The following is a 27,784-nucleotide window of genomic DNA, read 5'->3' as shown; positions in this document are numbered from 1 at the left end:
GCCGTGTTTTCCAAAACATAAGACAGGGTCTTATATTAAGTTTTGCTCCAAAAAACGCATTGGGGCTTATTTTCACGGGATGTTTTATTTTTTTTCATGTATAACAATCTACATTTAGTCAAATACAGTCATGTCATCTTCTGGCTGCTGCCAAAGGGTGGAGGACGAGGGTTTCACTTCACTGGGGCTTATTTTCGGGGTAGGGCTTATATGACGAGCATCCTGAAAAATCCTACTAGGGCTTATTGTTCAGGTTAGGTCTTATTTTTGGGGAAAGAGGGCAGTTGGTAAAGACATGCATCCCAAAGGAGCCGAGGAAATTAGCATTTCTTGGGAATAAGACCCTCATGAGACGATGCCCATCTGGAAATGTTCCCTTCCACCCAACGGTTAAAGGTGCAGGAACTCGGTTCCCCAATCCAGCTAGAAAAACCCTGAAATGTCAGAGGATAATCTGGGGATTGGAGGGAAGGAACCAGGGATGGAAATTGCTGTTGAGTTAACGGGTCACCTCAACCCCATCTTCACGACAGGTAAGAAGAGTACCAAGGAGGTCCCCTCCTGAGTTCACCCTCTCTTTCTCTCTCTTTGCTTTCCAGGTTGACCCAACGGCATCATGGACATTGGAGGCCTCGAGACGGTGGTGGCCAACTCGGCTTACGTCTCCGCCCGAGGAGAAGGCGGCCCTTCCTCTGGCCGGGACAAGAAGATGCGGGCCAAGCTGAAGTTGCCCCACATCACGCAGTGCGAGCACCTCAAGGACACCCTGGACCTCTCGTTCAACTTCATCTGCGTGAGGCAGCCCATCGGGAAACGGCTCTTCCAGCAGTTCCTGGAGGAGACCGAGGAGTTCAAGGCGGCCGGCGGGCTGTGGAAGAGCATCGAGGAATACAACACGTCGGAGGAGCCCGAGAGGCCCCAAAAAGCCCAGAAGAGCATCAACAAGTACTTCGATTCGGCCTCCAAGGAATTCTGCTCCTTCCTGGAGGAGAAGGCCATCATGAGGGTGAAGGAAGACGGTAAACACGGACACGGGGACCTCTTCAAGGAGTCCGAGCAGCACCTGCTGAAGCACCTGGAGGAGAAGGCCCTCGGGAAATACAAGGAGAGCCTGCATTTCTACCGCTTCCTTCAGTTCAAGTGGCTGGAGAGCCAGAGCGTGACGGACGAGTGGTTCATGGACTTCCGAGTACTGGGGAAAGGGGGCTTCGGGGAGGTCTGTGCCTGCCAGATGAAGGCCACCGGCAAGATGTACGCCAACAAGCGCCTCAACAAGAAGCGGCTGAAGAAGCGCAAGGGCTACGAGGTGAGGAGGTGGGGCGGAAAAGGCGGCCGGGACTGCGGCCGAGGAGGCTGAATCCACAGCCCGCAAGGTTGGGCTCTGCCTCGCGAATACACACCATCTGTGCACCTACCCTGTTTTCCCGAAAATGAGACGGGGTCTTATATTAATTTTTGCTCCAAAAAAACACATTTGGGCTTATTTTCAGGGGATGTTTTATCTTTTTTATGTACAACAATCTAGTACATTGATTCAGATACAGCCCTGTCCTCTTCTTCTGGTTGCTGCACAAGGGCGGAGGGCAAGGGGTTCTCTTAACTGGAGCTTATTTTGGGGGGTAGGGCTTCTATAATGAGCCTCCTGAAAAATCCTACTAGGGCTTATTTTCAGGTTAGGTCTTATTTTCAGGGAAACAGTCTGTCTGTCTGTCTGTCTGTCAGTCAGTCTGTCAGTCTGTCTGACTGTCTGTCTGGTTTGTACATACATAGCCTGCCCTTTCCTTAGAAAAGGACCCAAGACAGCTTGCAACCTTAAAAGATGATATTTAGGAACAAAACAATGAGTATACAGTACCAAGGTGGCGTACATCACTAGACCCGACCAGTTCATTCATTCTTTCATGCTGCCCATCTGACTAGTGGTCAGTCTCGGTGGCTCACAACACAATAAAACATAGACATTCTATAGCAAATAAAAGAGCCTCGTGGCGCAGTGGTTAAAACGCTGTACTGCAGCTAAAACTGTGCTCACGACCAGGGGTTCAAATCCCAGGTAGCCGGCTCAAGGTTGACCCAGCCTTCCATCCTTCCGAGGTCGGTAAAATGAGTACCCAGCTTGCTGGGGGGGGGGCAATGTGTAGCCTGTATAATTAAATTGTAAACTGCCCGGAGAGTGCTTGTAGCGCTACGGGGCGGTATACAAGTCCAAAAAAAAGAGCTCCTAATTAAACTAACTGAAATAACAAGGAATTGAGCATACTAACTCAGCCAGCCAACTCAAATAATTTGCATGCATTGGCATCATGGGGGCCCCTGACCTGGCCATAAAAAGGGGGAGCATGGATCACACAACCTTTCTTTTGCACCCATGAGGTCTGGAAGCCTGCGCATGGAAGGGTTTTGAAGGGGGGGGCTGAATGAGCCCCCCAAGACGCCAGGTCCCCAGCTTGCCAAGGGCAAAACAGCTCCAAAAGGGGAGGAGGGGGAGGGGCAACAGCAGGGACTGGAGATGACTCCCCTTTCCCAGGGGCAGTGGGTCCGTTGCTGGTTTTTGTCCGAATGTTAGAAAGGTCTCCTTCGCTAGCCTGCCATTTCAGGTGTGGTGGGAGAATCTACCTCAGAACGCTTTCCTCCACCTGTGCCAGCCCAAGCCAGCTTCTCTGTCTGGACTGGGGAAGGTTGGCGCCACGCCAGCCTCGGGCAGCCAAATATCTAGGACAAACCCTGTTTAGATGCCAGCCTGTGAGGACAGGACGAAGCAGGCGATGAATCTGAAACAGAAGAAATGGCCTCTTGCCACAAGCTTGAACATTAAGAGCAACCCTCCCGGTTTTTAGGACAGAGTCTCTGTTCCTCTATCGGAACTGAGGTGTAGAAGTCTAGAAAGTGAGAAGCATTTTTGCTTCTGCAACCTTCGGGATTTTAAAAGCCCCCCAACCGGCTCCTAGCCCAGCCTTCTGCCTGATGAAGAGCAGAGCTGTAACTAAGATAGGACAAGCCAGGCTGATCCAAGGGGCCAACGTCAGAAGGGCCAAAAAGGTCTCGCTGGGAGGGGTGCCAACCTGCCGATTGGGATTTGCTTCTGGGTGTGTGTATGTAAAGGTGACTTTCTGGGTGAAAGGACTCTCGCAGAACAAGTGGGTCCAAGGCTTGAACGGGTTCGATCACTGAGTGTATTCAGACGCAAGTCCCCGCCGTGGCCAGCGACAGGGCAAGCGCCTTGCTCTCTTGCACCCGTGGCCGTCCTATGCGGTCCGGGTTTCCTGTCCTGCTTGGCTACCAGGTGGCTTCCTAAAGGTGCCCTTTTGGGATTGTAGTTATACGGCTTTACTCTGCGGTGTTATTTTGTTTGTAGAAGGGAAACTCCCAGAGTCCCCCACGGGCCTGGGGGATTCTGGGTTCTGTAGTCTCCCGAAAAGGAACCATCCAAAGTTCTAAGGTGGGTTTTACTGCAAGAGGGGCCTGCTGGATCGCTCTGTGGTTTGGGCACAGAGGTCGTGAGTTCGATTCCCCCACGGGGCTTCCTTGACGGGGACTACACTGGAGGATCCCACAGGGTCCAGCTCTGCAGTTCTAAGATGATGATGATGATGGTTTATCCTTGCCTCCTCCCCCGAGTTCCCTCCTCAAAGGGAGCTGTGCCTTTATAGAAAAGGCACGGGGCAATGTTGGTGGAGAGAATGTAAAGGACCCAGTATCCTCCCAGGAGGCCTTCTGTGTAAAGCGTGCGAGCTGCAGGTGACCTCGTTCAGCCTCGCACTCTCGTGCGACGACACCAGATTCCTTCGTAAAACACGGACTGTCTCGGATGCGGAAAATCACTGGGATAAGCTTGAGCCCCACTTCTTTCCTGAAACCGCAGGAATTTGATGCATACGGCGAAGAACCTGGGTGTGTGGGGGGGGTTCGGATAGAAAACCGGTGCCCAAAATATTATCCTGCATTTTGCGCTTCTTCTGCACGTGTGATGATGCGTGGCTTCGACAGCAAGAGCAAAAATAGAGCTTGCACGGCGCCCTTCTGGAGACGGAGGCAACGGCTACAGGCGGCAGAGGTTGGGGGTCAGCTCTGCCCCCTTCCCTGCTGTTCCTCCCTATAGATCCCGAGGCGTTCCCTCTCTTGGAGGACAGAACTCTAGGTGCTGCAGAGCCGATGCATTGCCCCCGAAGCTAGCCAGCTGCAGGAACAAGGAGGTTGCGCCGTTGCAAGTGTTCAAGAAGCTTGCACGGTGCAGGGCTTAGCGCCCCGGACTCAAGAGGGGTACGGGTTCAAATCCCCCTTCCGCTATCTTTGGCCCATCGCAATCTCTTGTCGTGACCAACTGGGCTGTTGTTGTAAGGATAAAGTGTGCGGGTGGGCGTGAAGGAACCACATCAAACCTTCTTGAGCTCACGGTATGTTGTTGCTCCATGCTGTCAAGCTGCCCCCGACTTAAGGGCAACCCCACAAACGACCCACCTCCAAAAGGTCCCGTACTGAGTTCTTGCAAACTCAAAAGTTGTGACTTCCTTTAGGGAGTGAGCACATATCGCATTGGAGTCTTTCCTCTTTTCCTGCTGCCTTTCCCAGCATGACGGTCTTTTCCCCTGGGAATCCTGCCTTCTCGTGATGTGCCCAAAGTAGGACAAGCCTCGGTTTCAACATCTAGCACCCACTTGTTTGTCTTTCTGGCAGTCCAGAGTATCCGTCAAGCAGCACGTTTCAAAGGAATCATTTCATTTTCCACACGGACAAGACCTCCATAAGGCAAACAAGCAAAGCGAGAGCCGCTTTGTTATGGAGAGGGAACCCCAGCCAATCTTTCATCTCAGGCCGCAAAAGACCTCCTGGGTGCATCATCCTACCACCGATTTTGACCCCAGGTGTGTTCTGTGGTGTTCCGGCACTCGGGCAGTGTTAGAACCTACTGTATTTTTCGCACCATAAGACGCACTTTCCCCCCACAAAACAGGGGGATGGAAAGCCTGTGCGTCTTATGGAGCAAAGAAAACAGATTATATTTTCCTGTTTTCTTCTCCTAAAAAATTGGTGCGTCTTATGGAGCGAAAAATACTGTACCTTCCGGACGACCGGAGGGGCCATGGCAATCCATGGGTTGTGTGTTCCCCCACTTAAAATTCAAGCTCTCCCACCTTTTGCCGTCCGTCCTCCTCCTCCTCCTCCACCTCTTTGGGATTATTTTCAGCCTAAGGAAATTAGCCCTTCTAATCCCCCCCCCACTCTCCCTCCTCCTGCCATGATTCCCCTTAAAGAAGCTTGGGGCTTAGGCGCTCACTGGTCGCAGCAGGAGATCCGGTAAAAGAGGTATCAGAGGGAATCAGTGCCAACGCTTGCTCAGCTGGGAGAGGGCAGTATGGTCTAGTGGGGGGAGGGAAGCCCTGGGATACCACCAATCTATGGGGAGAAAGGGGGGTGTCTTCTCCCACTCCACCCCCCAGTGATTGGAAACAAAGCAGAAAGCTTGCAAGGGAGTGAAGGACAGGTCCTAGTTCCACAGGTGCAGACGCTCCCTCCCCCCAAAAATCAGGTGCTACAGCCTTCTGTGCTTGAGACTCTAACCATTGGTCTCCAGACCCTAATCTCAAGGCCCTCTTCTTATTAAAGCACCTCTGCCTCCGGAGCTCAACACCTGCTAAGCGTTGGCCTCAAGTGCCATTTTTTAAACACCCGGGCTCAGCAAAGGCACAGGTGGGAGATAATAGTTCCGTTTTGGACTACAACGTCCAGAATCCCCAGCCGACATGTACTTCTGTAGCCACGGGGGACACACACACACACTGTCAAGTTTGTTGATATAGCCGTCTTCTGTGTGAAGGTCCTGTTTCCATCATCATCATCATCTTAGAAATGCAGAGCTGGGTGAGGCCCTCTGGCACGGTGAGGAATCGAACTCCCAACCCTAAACCACTGAAGCGATCTGGCAGTTCCGGTTTCAATCGCCATCCTGTGAAGTGGGATCACGATTAAGATGCACAAGGAGATAACCTACCGCCACAAGGGTGGGAAAACTGGACCCCGTATTCACTCATGAAACCGGCCAGAAGCAAATGGAAGCGGGCTCCCGCCAGGTAACGTCCAGTCACTTCTGATTTCTGGTCATCACACGAATGAATGGCAGCCGAAGCGTCTTATCATTAAGAGCCCTGCCCAACTCTACAGAACTGAAGGCCGTGGTTTCCTTTCATAGAGTCGAGCCATCCCACCTTATAGAACCACTTGGAGAGCACCAAAGTGCATTGAAAAGCATGGTGTGGGTGTCCCTTCCCTTGCCAGCAGGTGGTGCTATTTTATGCTCCTGATCACATTCTGCAAGAAGGAATGCGCAGTACAAGAGCAGACAATTTGACAGTGGACATTGCGCAGCCAGGTACACCAATCACGTTTCTTTGGGCTTCGCTGAAGCTACCAAACCGTCTGGCGGAAAAGGTCAGGAGTGGCTCTAGACGCCGAGAGATGATCCTTCTCGAGAAAAGTGCGTGTTCCATAAACCTCTGAGAGCGCTGTGCCAAATTTGGCATTCTCGAACCTCAGCTTGCTTGCTTGCTTGCTTGCTTGCTTGCTTGCTTGCTTGCTTGCTTGCTTGCTTGCTTGCTTTTAAAAAAGGCCAAATGACACAAGCTTCTAGACCTCAAGGTTGCACAGTGTGTTGGCAGGATAGCAAGAAAATCCTGGGAGCCGAAGAAAGAGGCCACCCGACAGAAATCCCAGTATTGGTTAGGGTTGCTTACTCTTTGCTCCTCCTTGTTAGCGGTGGAAATAGATTAAATTGTGCAAAAAATGACTGATATAGGTGTAATTTGTGCAGAGCTCAGAATCCCGCTTCCCCTGCTGTGGAGGCATGGGCGAGGTCCCGTTCTTCCTTGCATGTCACCCTTGCAGGCTTCAGTCCTCATTAGAGCTTGCAAAAGTTGTGGGGGGGGGGGTGTTTCAGAGTCAACTGTCAGAATTGCCTGGGTATCATGCTCCCAGCATTATTGTCTGGGGAAAAAACCCAATAACACTAGGAAAGATGGAAGGCAGCAGGAAAAGAGGAAGACCAAATGCAAGTTGGATGGACTTGATAAACGAAGCCATAGACTTGCAAGGACTGCAAGGAGAACAAACCTCTCCGTTCTGAAAGAGATCAACCCTGAGTGCTCCCTGGAAGGACAGATCTTGAAGCTGAGGCTCCAATCCTTTGGCCATCTCATGAGAAGAGAAGACTCCCTGGAATAGACAACAATTCTTAGCGTGAAGGATTGCTGAAGGAAAGGCCCACCCACCCAGCCCACCCTTTTTGGGGCAAGGGTATCTTCTCTTTGAAGAGAGATGTTCGGATCTAGCCTGATTGAACGATCAAGAACTGTGAGGAGGAGAGAGAATGGAGACCTTGAAGTTTCCCATCATCCACACTCAGAGCCACAGGAGAGAAGACGTGGCCACTGTGGCTGGCCACCAGTCTTCCTGGCCCGTTCCATTGCGGGCGCCTTGCTATTCTGTTTGGGTTCTAAAGATAATCTCAGATTTTGCATCTGTGCCTACAAATCAGAGAGCCAAGGTGGCATTGCCACTGGAGTGATGGAGGAATAGGAGCAGGGCTTCCCAAACTTGGGTCACCTAGGGTGTTCTTGAACTACAACTCCCAGAAACCCCTGGCCAGCACCAGGAGTGGTGAAGACTTCCAACGGCTGCAGCCCTCCCTGTCTCGGGAGGTGGTGGGCGCTCCAGCGCTGGAGGCATTCAGAATTGGACCACCCTCTGTCCAATCTGCTTTGATCTGGGTTCCTGCTTTGATCCTAGGATTCTGACGTGTGGGTGATCCAAAGTTGGGAACCACTCGACTCAGGAGACCTGGGCTCAGCTCCCCACTCAGACATGGAAACTCAAGGGATGAATCATCATCACCAGGTCCTGTCAAGTTAGTTCAGGTGACCCTTTTCACCTAGGTTTCCTAGGTAGAAGAGCAACTCAGAAGTGGTTTTCCCATCCCCTTTTTCTTGGGGTGGTTCTGGGACGACGGTGCAGCTGGCCCAAGGCCACCCAGGCTGGCTTTTCTCCCAGGAGGCCCCATGGGGGAATCAAACTCCCAACCTCTGGCTCCACAGCCAGGGACCTAACTCATTGAGCCAACCAGCCAGCTGGACACTGGCAAAACCGCCTTTGAAATATCTCACATACCTTGAAAGCCTTATTCAGGTCTATGTATCGTATTTTTCTGTGTATAAGACACCTCCATGTGTCCATCATAATCCAAAATTAAGAAATCTAAGTGGGGCTTAGCAAGCGCAGGGGAAAAGGGATCAAAGTGCTGCAAGATCGCTTCGATCCCTGCTTTCCCCTCCACTTGCTTTTGTTCTCTCCTCAGCTTACTTCCGTGTATAAGATGACCCTCAATTTTTAGTCTAAAGATTTTAGACAAAAATATAGTCTTATACACGGAAAAATATGGTAAGTTGGATGCAACTTGAGAACAGTTGCATCCATACACATATGAATCTACATCTCTGGACGTCAGCGCCTGCTTTTGTTACACTTTTCTGGAGATGCACATCCTCTTTTTTTCCCATGTGCATGGTTGTTCTGCTGGATTTTGGGGACTGGTCATCTTAAACGGACTGTTTCATGGGAGAGAAGATACCTGAGGACCTGCCGTAACCCTTCTCCTCCTGATCCTTCCTGTTTCCTTGCAGGGGGCCATTGTGGAGAAGCGGATCCTAGCCAAAGTCCACAGTCGCTTCATCGTCACGCTGGCCTACGCCTTCCAGACCAAGACCGACCTCTGTCTTGTCATGACGCTCATGAACGGAGGAGACCTCAGGTGAGACAGGGCCCATCCCGGGGAAGGGAAAAATGCCGTGGAGTCCAGGCCAGGCGGGATTTTGCTGGCCTGGAGGGGATTTTTTCCGGCTGGCATGGGGAGGCAATCGTGCTGAATGGGAGCATGCAAAATTAAGACGTAACATTGCATGGCCCTATTTCCGATGCTGTCAGTAGAAGTAAAAAATCAACAGTGGCAATAAAACAGCTTCAAAAGGGCACACACAAAAAGCAAAAATAATCTATGCACAACAAGATAAAGAGCACGCCATGACTGATTGTGAAACACATTCCACGGTTCAACATCCCGTCCTTCAACCTCTCCTGACTTTTTTCCCCTCTGGTTGACCCGATCTTCACTCAAGGATCTTTCTGGTTTTACAGAGGCCAGCCCGTTCTTGCTTCGAATGCACCCTCTAATGAATATGGGCACGCTCTTGTCACTGGGCAGAGCGCGGGTGGGCAAATGGGTCCTTTCGTCACATATTTCTGTTTTAATGACTGTCCTTATAGCTAAATGCCCATTTACACATCGAAATTAGCACGTGCGCATTTCCTGCAAATCAGAATCCATCTTTTGAGGGACGGAAGAAATGCTTAGTCTATTATCCAAGTTTTGCAGTACCTCCGAAATGGGCCCCTTCTCTCTGTTCTTTGGATAACAATATGAACTTTAGCGGGCAAAAATACATAAATAAATAAATCCAGCAACTGCTCCATCCTCAACATGGGTTTGCAGAACATCTCCAGGGCTTCAGCAGAGTAGGATCATGCTCTTAGTTTTTACCTGGTGTTTTTTTTTAATTGATGCGATGACGGGAGACAGAATGAAACGAGATTTCACACGTAGAACTTGGTCTCTACCTGTCCCGTTTCCTAAGCCAGCTGCAAACGAAGCTGTGGGGATGTTGAACCCTTAAGGTTCTAATTTCTGCAAAAAAAATAAAAATCTCCATCTTCAATGTGTCATGAGATCCTACACTCGATTCCTTATCTCTTCCAGGTACCACGTCTACAACGTGGATGAGAAGAACCCCGGCTTTTCAGAAGCCAGGGCCGTTTTCTACACCGCTCAGATCATCTGCGGCTTGGAGCATCTCCATCAAAATCGCATCATCTATCGGGATCTCAAGCCGGAAAATGTCCTTCTGGATGATGCAGGTAAAAAAAAGGCAGAAGTCATTCATTTCTGAACCAGGGCTTGGCAAGTTTCTGGACGATGAATCTCAAACTCCCCTCGCCCAGCATGCCTGGTGGAGGATTAATTTTAAATTCTCTGAATCATTTATCAAAAATCAAGCTTTCTAATTCTTGATTTTTAGAAGAACAGACCCAAAACCACCAGGGCGGTACCCGGCTTTTCTCTGTAAGAGCCAGGAAAAATTAACTCATTAGGTTATAACTCCCTGTGCTGGCTGGGGATTCTTGTATCTGTAGTCCCTGGAATTAACACCTTTCCAAGCTCTGCTGGAGACATAAGCCATTGCTCAGCGGCCCGCCTGATCCCAGAATTAGTTTCGTGACTTTACTCAATCTCTAGAGATCGTTCTCCAAGCATTTGGGAAACGAGCCACTGAACAATGAGTCATTTGCCTAAACTTTGCTCAAATTAGAATCAAACTAGGTTTTGGGAGAGAGAGAAAACCTTAAAGCAATAATGCTTGCTAGAAGCAAGGCAAACGTGGGGGAAGACATCAGGGCTTCCTCGTGATCTCATGAGGACTAGTGGATTTTTTTAAAATCCCACTACACTTAATTATGGAATTTAGTGTACTATGGAATTTAAAAGCCTGAATGATTTGAAAATAAAGTGTTGCAAAAAGCTTTACTTGAAATTACCAGCACTATTAGCTTCCTATTAAAAATTGCTTCAATTTTTAAAAAATTTTATTTTAAATCAGATTTCCTATTCCTTATAAAGGCTTCTGCACTTTCTCTTCTACCAGGGCATGTGCGCCTTTCAGATTTGGGTTTGGCCGTTGAACTACCGGACGGAAAAGACAAAACCAAAGGTTACGCGGGCACGCCAGGTGGGCATTTTATGTGGGTGTATGGAGGGCAGGGAGGTGGCTTAGGTTTCTGGCTGTGGAGCCAGAAGTTGGGAATTCGATTCCTCCACTGGGCCTCCGGTGAAAAATAGCCAGCCTGGGTAGCCTTGGGCCAGCTGCACCGTCCCAAGGTTGCCCCCTAGAGGAAGGGAAGGGTAAAAGCACTTCTGAGTTGCTCTCTACTTGGAAAAACTCTGAAAAAGGGTCGCCATAAATCTGAATTGACTTGTTAGCACCCTCGAGCAGGGGGTTGGAATGGATGACCTTTGAGGCCCCTTTCCAGCTCCATGACTTTTTATGGGAATGAGGGCCACAGCCAGGCGTCTAAAGAGAAATCTCTGTGTGAAGGCTCTTGTGTGATTCTCAAACGTCTCCGTCCCACAGGATTCATGGCTCCGGAGCTCCTGAAAGGGGAGGAGTATGATTCCAGCGTGGACTATTTCACCCTGGGAGTCACCCTCTACGAGATGGTCGCTGCTAAAGGACCTTTCCGTAGCCGAGGGGAGAAGGTACGACGCTCGCCGTGCTTGGGGAGCCAAGCCTGGAGGCTCCCCTTCTTTTTTCTGGATCACAGCTTTCCCAGAATCCTTAGCTTGGACGGACAGTGAGCACCACATGGGAGTTGTAGTCCAAAAAATGCAATTTCGTAGATTCTGGCGACCTCAACCCAAGAAGACAGCGTGGAGGGCTGTAACTTGGGGGGGGCAACGCAGGGGGGAGTTTGACCTAAAGAGAGAAAATTTGGAGGGTGCTAAAGTTGTTCCTTACCACTCCGATAGGATCTGGTTTATTATTATTGCAATGATAATTGCAATATCGTAGGTCTGAACGTGTGTTTCAAAGATTTTGTGCAGGAGAGGAGGACCGTCCACCAAACAGAAGCCACTGGTGTTTTGAGTCTTGACCCGGCCAACTAGAGGCTTGGCATCCTAGGGGCTGATCCTGTTAGCCAGTCATGGGAGTCGACGCGATGCTCCCTTAGCGCCGAATGAGACCCTAGACCTGCTCTCTCAGTGTCTTGGTGTTTTTTAAACCACCCCCTCGGCCGTCTGCGTGCAGGCCAGAAGGGTCCCCCATTCAGTCCCTCCCACCCCGGCTGAGACAAGGATATCGTCCCCGTATTACAGACAGCAAGACAGGATCGGAGAAGCCGTGATTTGCTTCCACAGACCCTTTCCATGCTCATGGCCCAAGAAAGCAAAGTCCCCAGAACTTTGGCTTCTTATAAATGTCAAGCCCAAACAACTTGGACCTTAAACTTGGCTTACGTTTTGCTCCTTAAAACACATCCATAGGGGGTCTAAGACAACCGCCGGCATCTCCTAGCTGGGCTGGGCTGTGTAAAAAACCTCCGAAGGACAGATAGGGTGAGACAGATTTGGGGGTGACTTCCACCCTACAAGCTGGGGACATCGGGGTCTGAAATGCCCCCCCGTCACCTTGACGTCCAAGCTCTCCACACAGCAATGAGGGTGTTCCTCTTGTGGGGCTAGTGGGGGGGGCAGTAGGGGGGCTTCCCCGACCTTTTGTGCAGCCTCTTGTGGTTGCAACAAGCGAGAACGGCAACGAAAAGTTACAGCATAGATTGCTCCAGGCAGGTTTCCTGCCTTTCCCTGGAGGATTTTATCTCCTGACTTCGGAAGACGGGCTGGATTCACAGCATCGGCCCAAAGCAAGGCCGAGAGATATTCTTTCACAGCTTTTCAAATATTCCCTCTTGCTCCATAAACACCTTTCGTCCTCCCCCTCCCGTCTCCTCCACCTGCAGGTCGAGAACAAAGAGGTCACCCGCCGCATCTTAAACGATCCGGTGCAGTATCCAGATACATTCAGTGCCGAGTGCAAATCCTGCTGCGAGGGCCTGATGGCCAAAGATCCGGCTGGGCGCTTGGGCTTCAAGAACAACGCCTGCGATGAGCTGAAGAGTCACGCGCTCTTCCAGAAAATGAATTGGGGCCGGCTAGAAGCAGGTAACTTTCTGCTTAAGTGTAAGTGGAGAGAAAAGGCCCTTCTGCCTCCCTCCCTGAGCAATTAAATCCCTGGTCAGCCTAGAAAGGAGAGCCCAGGGGAGCCCTTTAACTTCTGGAAGGAAAAGAAGGTCAAGCTTCACCAGAGATCAGAGAGAGAGAGAGAGAGAGAGTTGTTGTGGGTTTTTTGGGCTCTTTGGCCATGTTCTGAAGGTTGTTCTTCCTGGCGTTTCACCCGTCTCTGCAGCCGGCCTCTTCAGAGGACAGGAGTCAGAACTCTGTCTGCTTTAAGTTGTTTATAAGATCACCATAATCACCCAATCTCCTGAAAAGGACAAGAACCTGATCCCACAGCTGCAAATACTCAACTATCCCACACACTGCACCGGAGCACAGACAGAGTTTCTAACTCCTGTCCTCTGAAGATGCCGGCCACTGAGACTGGCGAAACATCAGGAAGAACAACCTTCAGAACACGGCCAAAGAGCCCGAAAAACCCACAACAACCATCAGATCCCAGCCGTGAAAGCCTTCGAGAAGACAGAGAGAGAGAGAGGGATCAGAGCTGAGGTGAGTGACGAGAAGGAAATCTGTGGGTTGATCTCTGTCTCCCGATGCCCACAGGAATGGTGGAGCCCCCGTTCGTTCCTGACCCCAAGGTGGTCTACGCCAAGGACATCGGCGACGTTGGTGCCTTCTCCACGGTGAAGGGGGTCGTGCTCGACGATACCGACAAGGCGTTCTACGACGAATTCTCCACGGGGAACATCCCCATTCCCTGGCAGGAGGAAATGATTGAGACCGGGGTCTTCGGAGAGCTCAACATCTGGGGTGCCAAGGGCACGACCCCACGGGATCTGGACCGCAACGCGCGCCCTTCCTCCGACGCTACCACCAAATCAGGGACTTGCCTTCTGCTCTGAAAAGCGGGGGGGGGGGGGCTACTGGTGAATTGTCTCCGAGACTCCCCGGATGACCCACCTGGCTCTCACTGGACCCTACGGCCACATGGCTTGGCATTGGCCACACAGGAAAGGAAGAAATTTTGGTGGGGTGGTGGGAGGGTGGAGAATGCTGCATACTCCACTAGGCCACACTCCCCTTGCCGGAACTGGGGGAAAGAAGCCACCCACCTTGACCCCACCCCATAGCTTCCTCGCATAGTTTAGCCTCTCGTTTCTCTCTCGATCCTGTAGGGAAGCGTGGTTTCTGCTGAGCTCCCCACTCTTTGCTCCAACCAGTAGGCATTACAGCCTTTCTTTAAGCATTGGAGGAGATTGGACTCCCTGGCTTGTTTTGAAGCAAAGCGAAAAAAAATCAAAGCGCGCTGCTGATCTACCGCCCCATAGCGCTTAAAGTCCTCCCTGGGCGGGTTTACAATTTTAACTACGCCAGTGACCCACAGCCCTCCCTGCCCCATTCATCGACTTGGAAGAAAGGAAGGGTGAGCGAACCTCGAGCCGGCTGTCGGAATCCGCTGGGATCGAACGCTGGCTCTGAGCACAGTTTTGATTGCAATATTGCAGTTTAACCACAGCGCTGGAAAAGAAACTGTGTGCAGATTTCTGGGTCCTGCTTCCTGCCTGGGGGACTAGGATGTGGAGGCTAGTGGTTAGAGAAAGGAAGGCACCTTGTCCACCAGAGAACAACCTCATGGACATCGGGAAACAGCTTAGCGTCTAAAACACCCCCAAACACCTGATCCCAGTGGGCTTATCCTGATCCCACTGGCAGCTGATCGCGGGGGTGCCAAAGACGTCCCGATAACCTTCCGTCGACATTCTAATCTTTCTAGACCACTTTATGAGTTACCTGATTGCCCCAACCCTTTAGTGAAGTAGATGAGATGGGAAAGAGGGGGAACGATGGGGGACCTTCGGGCACCCCCGTCCAAAGCCCGGCCCGGCCCGGTGTGTGGATGGATCGACCCATTTCTACAACATCCACTAAACTTTCTGGAGCCCGGACCGGCGGGAACGGGGACCGTTTCCGGCGTTCAGTCTGGGGCCGGTCGCATAGAACTGTCCGCCGGGCGCCAGCCAGTGTTTCTCGTCCCGTAACAATAAAAGAGGCTCTCGGCCTCCACAGTGGAAACGGACCTGGGGTGTCTCGTTGTTTCGCGGTTGGCAAAGGGGGGGCCCTCCCTCCCCCATTCAAACAGCAGCCTCAATCCCCACCCACCCACCTAAGAATTGCAGCAGGAAAGGGAGGGGTTAAATTTATCCTCTAATGCCACTCGAAACCCCGTCAATGTTAATCCACCCCATATAGATGCTGTTGGCCTCTTGTAAAAAAAAAAAAAAAAAAAAAAAAGTCGCACACACCTGGACGCCAGGTAGGAAGAATACCTGTAATATTGAGACTTGGCTCTTCTTCCACCCTGCCGTCAAGTCAGGTTCTGAGTTACGGTGACTTTTTTTTCAGAGTTTTCCAAGTAGAAAGTAACTCGGAAACGGTTTCCCATCCCCTTCTTCTGGGGGTGGTTCTGGGACGACGGTGCAGCTGGCCCAAGGCCACCCAGGCTGGGCGACAGAGGAGGGGAACGGAACGGCCAACCTCCGGCTCCCTGAGCTATCCAGGCAGCTAGAATAATAATAATAATAACAACTGCATGCCGTCAAGTCAGTTCTGACTTATGGGGATCCTTTTCGGGGGGGGGGTTCCAGGCGGGCAGTACTCGGAAGTGGTTTCCCGTTCCCACGGTGGGACTGTGAAGCTTAGCCAAGGCTACAGAGGCTGGCTCTTTTGCCAGGAAGCACGGCAGGGTATTCCTTCCCATCCCACCCACCCCCCTCCAAAAAAAGTCTAGAGGCATGTTTGAAAATAAAACAAGCCAGAAGGGACTCGAACTCACATGGATCCGGTTCTATTGGTCACCACAATTTAAGTACATTTGCTGCACGTAATCTGTGGCGTGGGGGGGCCAGCGGGAGCAAGAGGGAAACAGAACCTGAGGGAGGAAGCTGAGGTGAGCGAGCCATAAATCAGACTTAATCTCTCCGAAGCCAAAAGGCAGGCATCATACTTAAAATGTGGTCTTTGACTACATGTCCCAGTATCCTTGGGCCGTTGTGGGAAGCTAGAGCCTTGTGGGAAGTGTAGTCCGGAAGATAATTTCCCGATTCTCTGCCTAGAAGACGGCTCTGCCCGATTTTCGGGACTCTTTCTTCCCCACAAGCCCCCCCGAATGCTTTCTCTCTCCTGGTCACGATGGGCTTCCTCCTCCCTCCAGGTTGGCAGGATGGGAGTTGTAGTCCAAGATAGACGAAAGGCACTCACATTCATTCCTGGTCTCCTTTCCCCCCCCCCCCCAGAGCTTGTGGTAACATTCATTTTTTGGGGGGGGAGGGGGAGCTGTACCGGCTGGTGGATTATGGGAATCGTAGTCCCCCCTCCCTCCCCAAAAAAGGACCTTTTTCACAGCTCTGTCTAAGGAGACAGCCATGGGGGAGACAGAGGGACGCGAGCCAGAAAGTGGAAGGCGGGGGGGGGGGGGGGAGAAGAAGAGAGCCAGGCGCACGGCCGGCCCAGCGGGATCCCGGCGCATCACGGTCCCCTTTCAGTTGCCCCCATCCAGGGCGGCTTTGCTCTCCGCGTCATCGGGACCGGGGCAACTGTGCGCCCAGATGGAGTTGCTTCTGGATTGTGCCGAATCAAGGTCCAGCTCCTGGCCTTGCACCCGGATCGCGTGCAGGCAGCCCCGGAAATAACTTCTCTCCTGAGCCAGAGCGGAGATTTCCTGTCCTAGAAGGCAAATAAATCACCCCGTTGATCGACACTTTTTTAAAAAAAAGAACAGCCAAATCAAATTACATCAGGAAGGGTAACTTGATGGGTGCCCATCCCCTTTAAAGCAAACCTTCTGTTTATCAGGGATTCTCTCCAGCCTAGCCCTGAAAAAAATGCTGGGATTTTATCGACAACCTCGCATGCTGCCTGCTTGAGTGACTGGGAGGGGCTGCTTTGGGCCGTCAATCTCTCCGGCACTAACCAATCATTCCCTCCCTCCTCCGAATCCAAAGAGAGCCCCGCCTCTCTGCTGAGTGCTCTCCTGCCCTCTCTTTAGTCGGCTAAAGAGTCAGTTCTTTATTTGCTGTTGATTGGTTCCCAACTGTAAGTAAATGAAATGTTTTTATTCTTTCTCCTGCAAATGTTTCCAGAGTGAGTTGGGGAGACTTTATAAGTGCCAGTTAATGAGAAAGGGGTGGACTCTCTGAGGAACTTGAAGCTATTCTCCTCTCCAAGTCTCTAGGCTTTTTCTGTGTAGCAAAAAGGGATTATACCAGAAATTCAAAACTCTTGCAACGAAAAGTAGAAGCTCAACACATTGACCCAAAAGTTCCAGCTTGGGCACAGGATGAAACATATTTCCCTGTGCAATCATTTAATCTGATTGCTGGGAAACAGATCACACTGGATCGCTCCCACAAGCATTTCCCGGTATGATCACACCCTCAGTTTCTTGGGGGCTGCACTGCAGGGCCAATCTGTCCAAAGGGGGGAGGGCGGGAGATGGAACCAAAAACAGGAGCATATTTTATGGAAAAATCTTAGGAAGGTTGGTTTCTCGGACTACCGCCCCCAGAATCCCCCCCCCTAGCCTAGCTAACTGGGGATTCCTGGAGTTGTAGTGCTGTGCCAGCTATGGGATTCTGGGAATTGCACTCCCTCCGGAAACGTCTCCCCCTCTCCGTGTACCATCTTTTTAAGCGCACCTGGTAATCCTCCAATGACAAGGTGCCCCCGTTTGCTCAGCCAGAGGTGCTTCAAGCTGTCGAATTCGGTCCTTGGGATGGGCATCTCGCTCTCGGTGCCCCCCAGCCGCAGGGTGAGGCGAGCGGGGGTGACCCGCAGGAAGAGCTGAGCATCCAGGCAACCCCTCAAGGGAAGGGGGACCAGGAGGACCGTCTTGTTCCCCAGGTGAGCCACCAGATCCTGGGGAACAGAGAAACGGCAGGCATATTGGGGTTTCAGGGCTCCAAGCAAAGAGGTCCCTGGAACTCCCAGACACAAGACAACGAGACCGAGCAGGACGTGGGTGGCGGGGACCAATCTCCCGATCCCAGCTGATACCTCCCCAAAAGGTGGACGTTTTGCAAGCTGGGTCCCTCTACTACAGCCAAGATTTCTTAAGAGAAATGTTTACAGGAAAAAAAATATTCCCCCTTTCTGGGTGAGATGCCAGGAAGGTGGAGGCAACTAGTATGGGGGCCCGATCTGATCATCTTTCGCATTCCCAGCACCCTGCAACCTGTCCTGATGTGTTATAGTACTAAACCAGGCAGCCTCTCCCAAAAACATGGAAAGGGAAACGTTTAATTTAGCAGCTGGGGGGGGGGAGAACCACAGTCCCCAGATTAGTCTCCAGCAGAGGAAACGGGCTCTTTAAAAACCCCCGGAGAGGTTCCCACCTCTGGATCACAGATGAGAGGGAAGGAGCCACCCACCCACCCACCCACCCTTTTCCTTCCCCTCTGCACGGATACGTCCCCGTCTGGAACAGCTCCTGGGAATAACAGGCGTCCTCCGCTCGGAGCGATGAGGTCTAGAATCCTGGGATTCATAGAATCATGGAGTCGGAAGGGGTCCCAACCCCTTGCTCCAGGCAGGAATCCAAATCAAAACAGCTCGGAAAGATGGCTGTCCCATTTTCTCCTGAAGGCCTCCAGCGTTGGAGCGCTCGCCACCCCCTCCCAAAGTCATGGGTTCTGTTGCTGTACTGCTCTAACAGTTAGGAAGTTTTTTCCTGCTTTTCAGCCAAAATGCTTGAGCCCGTCCTGTACTCTGGGATGACAGGAAACGGATTTAAATCTTCTCTGGCAGCAATGGCTATGCTCTTTTCCCTTCTTCCGCTCTTTTATGGGTGGGTGGATCCGTTTGAAGTGGTGGATTCAAGGGGCCAGAAAAGGCAAGAGCAGAAACTTTCAGGGCTCCAAATGGACTCACCCGGGGGGGGTGGTGGGGGTGGTGGGCTCGTTGGAGGCCACGAAATTGAGGCTGGGTCGCCTCCTATTAATGGAGGCTCTGAGCTGTGGGTTGACCCCATTGGGCATCGTGCTAGCCTAGCAACGTGACGATCCGGCGCCTCTCTCTCTCTCACCGTGTGCTGCAGGTCCAGGCGGAGGACGGGCGTCTGCTTCAAGCTGGAGACAGCCAGCAAGGTCCCCGACTGTGGGGCAGCCCCGATCCCCATCTGCAGAGTCAGGGACCAGCTCCCGTTGGTAGGGCTGAGCCCCATGGGGAGACCTAGGGGGGAGCGACGAAAGTAAGGGAGAGAGAAGGCATAGAAGCAGGTTAATGAAGGTTTGGGGTCTTCTAAGCCATTCATAAAGGATACGAAATGGCATCGCTTTGGGAAGTGACAGGATCCGTACTAAAAAACGTACGGAAATGGATGACACCCAGGAGTTATTTACTCCACCTTACCAGCTCGTAAATCAATATGTAGATGAAAACTCCCATAATTCCAAAACCAGCTGCTGGAGCTGTTCTGTTCTATTTACTTACTTGTTTTTAAATGTTTCTTGCGTCAAACTAATACCCTGTTTCCCCTAAAATAAGACCCAATGTGAAAATAAGCCCTAGTATGGTTTTTCAGGATGCTCTTAATATAAGCCCTACCCCCAAAATAAGCCCCAGTTAAGTGAAACCCTCGTCCTCCACCCTTGTGCAGCAACCAGAAGAAGAGGACAGGAGTGTATTTGAATAAATGTAGATGGCTGTACATGAAAAAAAATAAAACATCCCCTGAAAATAAGCCCTAATGCATTTTTGGAGCAAAAATTAATATAAGACCCTGTCTTATTTTTGGGGAAACAGGGTAGTCTATGTTAAAGAGGAAAAACAAAATACAAAAAAATTTAAAATAAATAAAAACACATTCAACGCAGTACGGCACAAAACCCATTTAAAAAACCCTACTCAGACAGAAAGCCATTGAAAGAAAGCCTGCCTGAAGAGAAAGGTCTTTGTCTGCTTGTGGAAGGAGGGCAAAGATGGGGCCAGACTGGACTCCAGTGGCAGGGAGTTCCAGAGACTGGGAGCAGCCACAGAAAAGGTCTGTCCTTCCGTCTTTCCTTCCTTCTTTCCTTCCTTCATTTCCTTCATTTCCTTCCTTTCCATCCATCCATCCATCCATCCATCCATCCATCCATCCATCCTTCCTTCCTTCCTTCCTTCCTTCCTTCCTTCCTTCCTTCCTTCCTTCCTTCCTTCCTTCCTTCCTTCCTTCCTTCCTTGTTTCTCCATCTATCTTCCTTCCTTCCTTTTATCCATCATCAGCTCCTTCCTTCCTTCCTTCCTTCCTTCCTTCCTTCCTTCCTTCCTTCCTTCCTTCCTTCCTTCTATTCATCCATCCATCCATCCATCCATCCATCCATCCATCCTTCCTTCCTTCCTTCCTTCCTTCCTTCCTTCCTTCCTTCCTTCCTTCCTTCCTTCCTTCCTTCCTTCCTTCCTTCCTTGTTTCTCCATCTATCTTCCTTCCTTCCTTTTATCCATCATCAGCTCCTTCCTTCCTTCCTTCCTTCCTTCCTTCCTTCCTTCCTTCCTTCCTTCCTTCCTTCCTTCCTTCCTTCTATTCATCCATCCATCCATCCATCCATCCATCCATCCATCCTTCCTTCCTTCCTTCCTTCCTTCCTTCCTTCCTTCCTTCCTTCCTTCCTTCCTTCCTTCCTTCCTTCCTTCCTTCCTTCCTTCCTTCCTTCCTTCCTTCCTTGTTTCTCCATCTATCTTCCTTCCTTCCTTTTATCCATCATCAGCTCCTTCCTTCCTTCCTTCCTTCCTTCCTTCCTTCCTTCCTTCCTTGTTTCTCCATCTATCTTCCTTCCTTCCTTTTATCCATCATCAGCTCCTTCCTTCCTTCCTTCCTTCCTTCCTTCCTTCCTTCCTTCCTTCCTTCCTTCTCCATCTATCTTCCTTCCTTCCTTTTAGCCATCATCAGCTCCTTCCTTCCTTCCTTCCTTCTATTCATCCATCCATCCATCCATCCATCCATCCATCCATCCATCCATCCATCCATCCTTCCTTCCTTCCTTCCTTCCTTCCTTCCTTCCTTCCTTCCTTCCTTCCTTCCTTCCTTCCTTCCTTCCTTCCTTCCTTCTATTCATCCATCCATCCATCCATCCATCCATCCATCCCTCCCTCCCTCCATCCATCCATCCATTCTTTACATTGATATGTCGTCGTTCTGTCTGCACACTGAGATCAAGATGCAGCATAATTCAACACAGAGAAATACATATTGTTGTGGTTTTCCAAGCTGTGTCAATAACCATTTCGTCCTGCAGCATGGAATGGGGTGGGGGTGGGGAATTAAACTCACAGGGTCCCAGCCCCTCCCACCCCCAAAGCAACCCAACACATAGTCCAAGGACACACACCCCGCCCCCCCCCAGACCCTCTCCCGGCCCCATCCACATCCACCACCCCGGTGGTGATACCTGTCAGTGAGAAGGTGGCCAGGCCACGGCCGGGAAAGAAGCTGCCGGGCCGGATGTTGGGGAAGCAGCCCTTGGTCCCATCATCCTCCAAGGAGGTCCCTTCCCGCCACTCGGCGGTCTGGTTCAGCCAGTCCCATCGCCTCATGCAGCCGTCCATGGCCGTGTTCAGCTGCGGGGCGAGAACGGTGGGGGTGAAGGTACAGGAGGAACGACAACAACACCACCACCGCACAGACACACAAAAACACTTCTCCTTACCAAACGGCAATAGGGGCTGGAATCGAAGAAAGCAGATTCTCCGGTCCTGGCTTCTAAAGGCACCCTCTCCCAAACAAAGCATGCAAGCAAATCAGGGAGCGCCCTCATTTTCTGCCTACAAGCGAGAGCCTGCTTCCCTTTTGCACATTTCCTTATAACCCAATAGTCCAGCATAAGGTTCTATGCTGCTGGAAAGAGCTTCATAAAGAGAAAAGAGGCCCGTTTTTTAAAAAAATAACTGGCTTTCTTCATGGTGATAGAATGGCTTGGAAACATTTCCAGGATCCCCTCTGGCTCACATGGGCTGGTCTAAAAAAATGACTTTTCCAAGGTCTGGGGAGAACGTAACCCACCTTTAGTCATTCTCCTCAGAATTTTTTCCCCCAGGGAAACAGTCATTTAAAAAGGGGGGTTGCATCTGGTCCAGCAACTACATGGACAGCGATGGCTTTCTCATTACGAGCAGACTCCTCAATACGTGACCATTCGGGGAACTCATAAAAGGGCTTAAAAAGTGCCGCCCCTAAACATTTTGACGCCTGAGGAAACCCAGCCACGAATCCCCTCTTTGTCGTATCTCTGTATAGACAAAGCTACTTTGACTGAAACTCTCCCTCACCTGATTCTCCCTGGCAATAAAAAAATACAATAATATGTATTTTTCAAAACCCGAAACGTTTCCTGATTTTTCAGGGCCCTGTAAATCAGCCGCCTGAAGCCGCTTCCTCCTTCAACCTGCCAGTTAAAAAAAAAAGCCCCAAGACCCATCACAACGGCCGTGGCAGGGGAGGGATATCACACCAGCCGCCCCCGCTGCAGGACGATGGGAGCTGTTGTCTGAAACGGTGACTTGTTTTTGCTCCTTCTGCGGGCAATGCAGGATCAGGGCCTTTCTAGAGGTCGAAGGAGGGAGGGTGGCCTTACTGGAGTCAGCAGTTCTTGCACGGGGATGAACAGTCCCCCCACCCCGATGCGCATGGACGGCTCTTGCTGCTCAACGATCGGATAAGAGACGTGGCTCAAGACCAGATGTTCGTCTCCGTCCACTTCGAGCAGGACCACGTGCCCTTCGTTCTTCACCATCACCTGTCAGGCGGAAGGGAGACGCTGAAATACAGAAAAGGCCACGCAGAACACCCCCTCCCCGTCCCTCTTTCTCTGCCCCTGCCGAAAGAGCTATTTTTTTTAAAAAAAAAAACCAAAATTAAAATACTCCCTGTTTTATTGGACATCCTGCCCTCCAATGCCCTTCAAGGCGGTACAATAAACACAAGGCATTTCCTCAAATCCCAAACTCCCGGCATGGAGCTTCTGGTGTGCGATTGGGCGTGTTGATCTCTTCGGACCTGGCCCAGCAGGGCCAGAAAAAGCCACCTTGGAGTTTCCCAGGGTTGTGTCCCCCAGCGATAGCCAGGACTACCACTCCCATCACCCCCAGACCACCTGTCCAGCAGTCATGAACTAAATGCGGGACATCTCGAGAGCAAGAAAGGCCGACGGGTGGCCTGTGAGTTCAGTTATTTTCTGGAGTTTTCCCAGAAGGATCAGTTCTTTTCACTCTGCCAGAATGTCCCCATTGGCACGGCCAGGCTGCTGCAGGATCATGGGAGTTGTAGTCCCGAACGGTACCTTTCCTGAGCGCTGACGTTTCTTAGGACCCTGGTTCGGATTCCTTTCCCAGTTGCACAGGTGGGGTGGGGGCTCCAAAGCCAGCGAAGCGCATGGACCCACGATGACCGAAAAGAGACCCTCTTTTTTTTAACCCCGGCGCTACCCGATGCACCATCGCCCTCCTGTCCTTACCCGATGCCACTGGCCGTCATCAAGGCGACGTCCTCCGGAGACCGTGAGGTTGGTGATGGCGTTGTGGATCTGCATCTCGGGCTTCCCTCGGCGCAGAGCCAGGACAAACCAGTCCATGCCAGGCACGGTGTCCCCGTAGAAGATGACGCCTTCGGGGTCAAAGGTACGGAAGTCAAAGGAAGAGGCCGCGCTGGCGGGAAGAGGACATCAGGGTTTGGTGCCAGGGGGTCTGTTTACCGGCGCCGGTGACCCAGACCGCCTCCCCCCCCCATGCCCTGGCATAATTCTGGTTTCATCCTTTTTCCTACAGCAGTTTTGCTTCATGGGGGGTGGGGGGAGGCTGAGCTTTTACTTCTTGAAAGGCAGAAATTCAACTGGTGAGGTTTGTTTGTTTTTTAATGGGGAACTTTCAGAATCGCCCTTTTAGTCCATCCCAACGGGGAATATCAAGATTCTAGGAACTCTCGTCCAAAAACGGGACCACCTCTGGACAGGACAAGAAGGGTGGCTTGAATGGCATTCTGGGGGGTCACAACATCCCCAGCCCTACAAGCTTTCTAACTGGACGCCCCTAGCCTCGCACTCGGGGCCCTGTGGACACAAATCACTGCAGTCTGATCGCTGAATCCTTCGCTCATCTCCACCCGCTCGTCCTCCTGGCAGGAAGCTCTATATATTTCCAGGCATGATCCAGCTGAATGGGGACCTTTGCTTTTGCTTCTAGACGTCACTAAAAAAAAAATCATGCGTAGGTCATGGGAGAGCCAGTATGATATACTGGCCGGCGGTCCAGACTACGGGTCAGGAGCTCTGGATTCAAATCACGGCTTGGCCATGGAGACTCAATGGGGATGGCGCTGCTAAAACCGCTCCTTAACCGCCTCACGTTCCTTAAAAGCCCTGTGAGGGTCATGCAACGCCATACCTGCTAACAGCAACAAATAATTAGGGTTCAATTCCAAGAGTCCAAGACTTCAGGCCTCCCTTAAATCTTGTTTGTTTACCTTTTGACCGCATGCAGATCAATGTATAAAGTAGCCGTTGGAGAGGACTCTCCCCATCTCTGTCCAAGGTTCAAAGCTCCAGCCTCGCCAGAGAGGGACTGGAAACACTGGCCGTACTGGGGAAAAGAGAAGGGCCATTAATCTCAACCGGCCACTAGGGGGCAGCATCAATTTAGCAAGGAGTCCTACAGGTCTTGCCCTTCGCCAGAGAAAGGACCGGTAGGTGTCGCTGCGGCTAGAAGTCATAAAGCGCCTTACACCCACCGGCCACAGGGTGGCAGCATGGCTCCACGGATGCTGTGTCTGGAAAGAATTAATTAATTCATTAATAGCTGCTCTCATTTTGATGCACCATGAAATGCTTGTAAATTCAGCACTTCTTCCTAGCTCTCTCATCTCCTGGGAATGAAGTCGGCGGGCTCTGAATGTCGCTGAGTGTTTAAGAAAAAAAAATAGAACTCTCAAACCTGCAAATAATGTATTTTCTGTCTGTTATTCGTTAAAACAGCCAGGGAAGATTATTAAAAGTGGGGAAAAGCAGGTAAGTAGCGTTGTATTCTATTCCCTGGGAATAGCACATGGACGCTGGAAGCTGCCTATCTCTACATGGAATAATACCAAGACCTCCCTTCATATTGATCTCTGCAAACATTAAACAGAAAGGTGCCAGGTCATCACTTTCTAATCGCCTGGCCCTGCTCTCCCCCCCACACACACCAAGAAGTAGGTCTCAGGTACCTTGAACAGCTGTGCACGAAAAAAAAATTAATTTGGCATGTCAAGGCTTCCCTGTTGGGAAACCAGGGCCAACATTTCATTGGCCGTATTTTTGCATGCTAATCCAGCTGTCTAAGGACAAGACCCTAACATGGGACAGTCTTGTGACGCTGGAAAGACAGATGTTTTCACCGCACCCGAGGTTGCCTGGATCACAGCTCACTTCACTGGAGGCAGGGAGCTTTTATCTCCATTAACAAATTAGAATCATGCCCTTCCTTGGGTGGCTGGGTGAGTTTTAGATCCTAAAAAGTGGAATTGGAGCGAACGATACATAGCCATCCCGGTCTTGTTGACAGTCGTCATTAACAAACATTAGTTGGGGGGTCACACAGATCTTCTTGAATGACTGAGCTTGATTCATACAGACGGTGTGAGAAAAAGCCTGCGTTCAAGTCACCGGAGATGTATTTGAATGTCCGGATCCGGCCGCCATTTGTTATCCATGCCCTGCTTTGTTTTCAAGTGGACCAATGGCCAAGCAACATGTAAAATAATAATAATAATAATAATAAACTCATAAATCTGATATGCTAAAAGGGAAGGGAGGAGAACACATCATCCTTCTACACAAGTGTGCCTCCAAAACTCAAGATGCTGTTTGTGAGCAGAAGTCTTTTGAAGAGAGAGGATTCCAGTGCAAAACCGCTCAACATCTGGGAGGGCCTCGCCTGTCATTTGTTCCTCGAAACCCAACAGAAAAGTCATTTTTCCCAGTGGCAATGCCAGCAACGACATTCTGAAAGAGGCCGTCGAACAAAGTAACTTTTCCAGCGTTTTTTTTGGGGGGGGGCATGAACACACAATAGGAAAGGACTAGAGGTTGGATCTGGATTGTCTAAGTTGCACAACGAACCTTATTAGGCGGTGAGCGAAGAACGGTTTCCGGTCTGTGCCCCCCCCCCTTTTAAAGGTCCCGGAGGGGGCAGGAGGCCGTGGGGGAGCAGGGTGAGAATGGCTGCTGGAGATCAGCCAGTAGTTTTCAGCTTTTTGAAACCTTCCACCCCATCAGTCACTCACCAGTAAACAATCAAAAGTCCCAACATCGAAATACATCCAAGATTTGTAAGGATAGAAGAGCTGGAGCCGTCCGGTTGAGAGGAAACACCAGATTAAAAAACCCAAAATAGGGATACCCATTACTTGCTAAATAAAGGGATGGTGATGGGACTTTTTTTGCGGATCGGCCGACTCTCTGAAAACTCTTGGCCCACTGGGTGATTCTGCATTTCACAAGGAGGGCCTGTGCCACCCCCTAACCCCCCCCCACCCGCTGCAGGGATCCCACTGGGCTCTGCCATCGTTTCCTTTCTTCCCCTTAGAAGAGCCTCACCTGCAGAGGTTCTCTGAGGCACCTTGACTGATCCTGGAAGGGCAAAGGCAGTCCTTTCAATAATAATAATTTTAAAAAAAACCCACACAGGAGTTTTCCCTGTTCTATTTTAGGCAGTCCCAGGCAGAGCAGAGAGACTGAGAGGACAAGGAGAGGGGGAAGGCAAAGGAGATGCAATCCGAATCGCTCTTTTGTGAATAAGATGCGGATATTACTGTCCTTCTGGGGGGAAAAAAGAGGAGAGCATGAATCACTGGTGTGTGTTTTTTTATTCTCCCCCAGTCCAGGTGACCAGCTGGAATGAGTCAGGGAAGGTCCTCTGGGGAACATCCAGATTTTGACGGCCTTAAGCTGAACCGAAGCCAAAAGTTGCTCCCGGAGCGGAAACCTGGGCAGAGGTTCAGGAAGAAGGGCAGCAGCCCCTTCCAGATTTTCCAAACATGGTTCATCATCCCCACCCCCCAAAAAAAGACTCATGTGTGGGGAGAAGAAAGCTGAGCATCGCTTGGCCATTTGGGGGAGCCCTCCCCCCCCGAAGCGCCCTCCCCGGCTCACCTGGCCATCGTAGCTGCTCTCAATCTCCTGGAGCAGCTCCCCTGCGGTGGTCCGTGAAGCCCCCAGGACCCCCACCAGCAGCACCCAGGCAGCAACGGGGAGCATGGTCGAGGTGGTGCGCAGACGATGGCTGGAGAGCTGCAGGGTCCAGAGAAGACTGGCGCTGAGGCCGGAACACCCAGTGGGAAAACGCCAAGGATTCTGCACCGTCAGGGACCGACTGTTGACATAAACCCTCCGGGTTCAAGGCCCACCACCAGACAGAAGTCTGGGGGGGGGGGAGGAAGGAGAGGGATGGTGGGAGGCGGGCGGCCTTGAACCCCAGATGCATTACTGTACTTTTGACAGCATCCAAAGCTGGGAGAAGTTACTTTTCTGGACTACAACTCCCAGTATCTCTCTCACATCCGCATGCTTCCCCCCCACCATCCTGGTGCTGGGGAACTATTCACCCTTGCTCGGTTCTCAACCACCACCACCAACCCCCATTTCTTCAAACCGTGATAAGCAGCAGCCTCAGCAATGCCAGGAAAAAGCAACTTGTTGGACTAGAATTCCCGAGGATCCCTCCAGCCCAACGTGGATGCCTAGGCAGGCCCCGAGTTCTGCCCAAGCAGGGTTGCAAATGTGGGATTCGAGGGAGGGAGGGTATGCTTTGCAAAACCTCAGCTGCCAACGCAGAAGGGGTTTCTCCCCAAAAGCAGAGCAAGTGAGGCACAAGAGGTGCTCCCCAGTAGGAGGCCCTCGTCTACAGAACGCATCGCTCCCTCCAGCGAGTAAAAGGAGGATCGACAAGGAT

At 51.2% G+C, this 27,784-nt stretch overlaps 2 protein-coding genes across 4 annotated transcripts in view; one reads left to right on the top strand and one right to left on the bottom strand.

Moving 5' to 3' along the window:
* The window catches only part of GRK1 (G protein-coupled receptor kinase 1), a 28,507-nt gene extending 13,602 nt beyond the window's left edge, over positions 1 to 14,905 (top strand). For 2 of the 3 annotated variants that reach the window (XM_078378199.1, XM_020809620.3), the window contains 7 exons: positions 600 to 1,306; positions 8,670 to 8,797; positions 9,800 to 9,957; positions 10,743 to 10,826; positions 11,229 to 11,353; positions 12,613 to 12,814; positions 13,436 to 14,905. In XM_078378199.1, coding sequence (XP_078234325.1) covers positions 617 to 1,306; positions 8,670 to 8,797; positions 9,800 to 9,957; positions 10,743 to 10,826; positions 11,229 to 11,353; positions 12,613 to 12,814; positions 13,436 to 13,734 — 1,686 coding nt within the window. In that variant the 5' untranslated portion in view covers positions 600 to 616 and the 3' untranslated portion in view covers positions 13,735 to 14,905. Of the gene's footprint in view, positions 1 to 599; positions 1,307 to 8,669; positions 8,798 to 9,799; positions 9,958 to 10,742; positions 10,827 to 11,228; positions 11,354 to 12,612; positions 12,979 to 13,435 lie in introns of those variants that run through there. The other variant, XM_078378200.1, reaches the window with a different exon arrangement.
* Positions 14,906 to 15,657: 752 nt separating this feature from the next.
* On the bottom strand, positions 15,658 to 27,185 carry SHBG (sex hormone binding globulin). The gene is made up of 8 exons (XM_020809608.3): positions 26,986 to 27,185; positions 24,321 to 24,436; positions 23,317 to 23,506; positions 22,438 to 22,599; positions 21,256 to 21,424; positions 18,912 to 19,057; positions 17,527 to 17,746; positions 15,658 to 16,555 (listed from the first exon to the last, which is right to left on the bottom strand). Exons 1-8 carry the CDS (start codon positions 27,088 to 27,090, stop codon positions 16,371 to 16,373), a joined length of 1,293 nt encoding a protein of 430 aa, XP_020665267.3. The 5' UTR covers positions 27,091 to 27,185; the 3' UTR covers positions 15,658 to 16,370.
* Between the last annotated feature and the right edge of the window lie 599 nt (positions 27,186 to 27,784).

This window comes from Pogona vitticeps, chromosome 6 (assembly GCF_051106095.1).
Source record: "Pogona vitticeps strain Pit_001003342236 chromosome 6, PviZW2.1, whole genome shotgun sequence".
Lineage (NCBI taxonomy): Eukaryota > Metazoa > Chordata > Lepidosauria > Squamata > Agamidae > Pogona > Pogona vitticeps.
Note: the sequence above shows the minus strand (reverse complement) of the source record. Positions and strands in the feature narration are given on the sequence as shown.

What these genes read in the sequence shown, in the direction of transcription:
- SHBG (XM_020809608.3), bottom strand. Translation starts at nt 27,090, where the DNA reads ATGCTCCCCGTTGCTGCCTGGGTGCTGCTGGTGGGGGTCCTGGGGGCT. An exon ending in ATGACGGCCAGTGGCATCGG is followed by an intron (nt 22,600 to 23,316) that starts GTAAGGACAGGA and finishes TCCGCCTGACAG; the next exon opens with GTGATGGTGAAGAACGAAGG. An exon ending in TGTCATTGGAGGATTACCAG is followed by an intron (nt 16,556 to 17,526) that starts GTGCGCTTAAAA and finishes TTTGCCTTCTAG; the next exon opens with GACAGGAAATCTCCGCTCTG.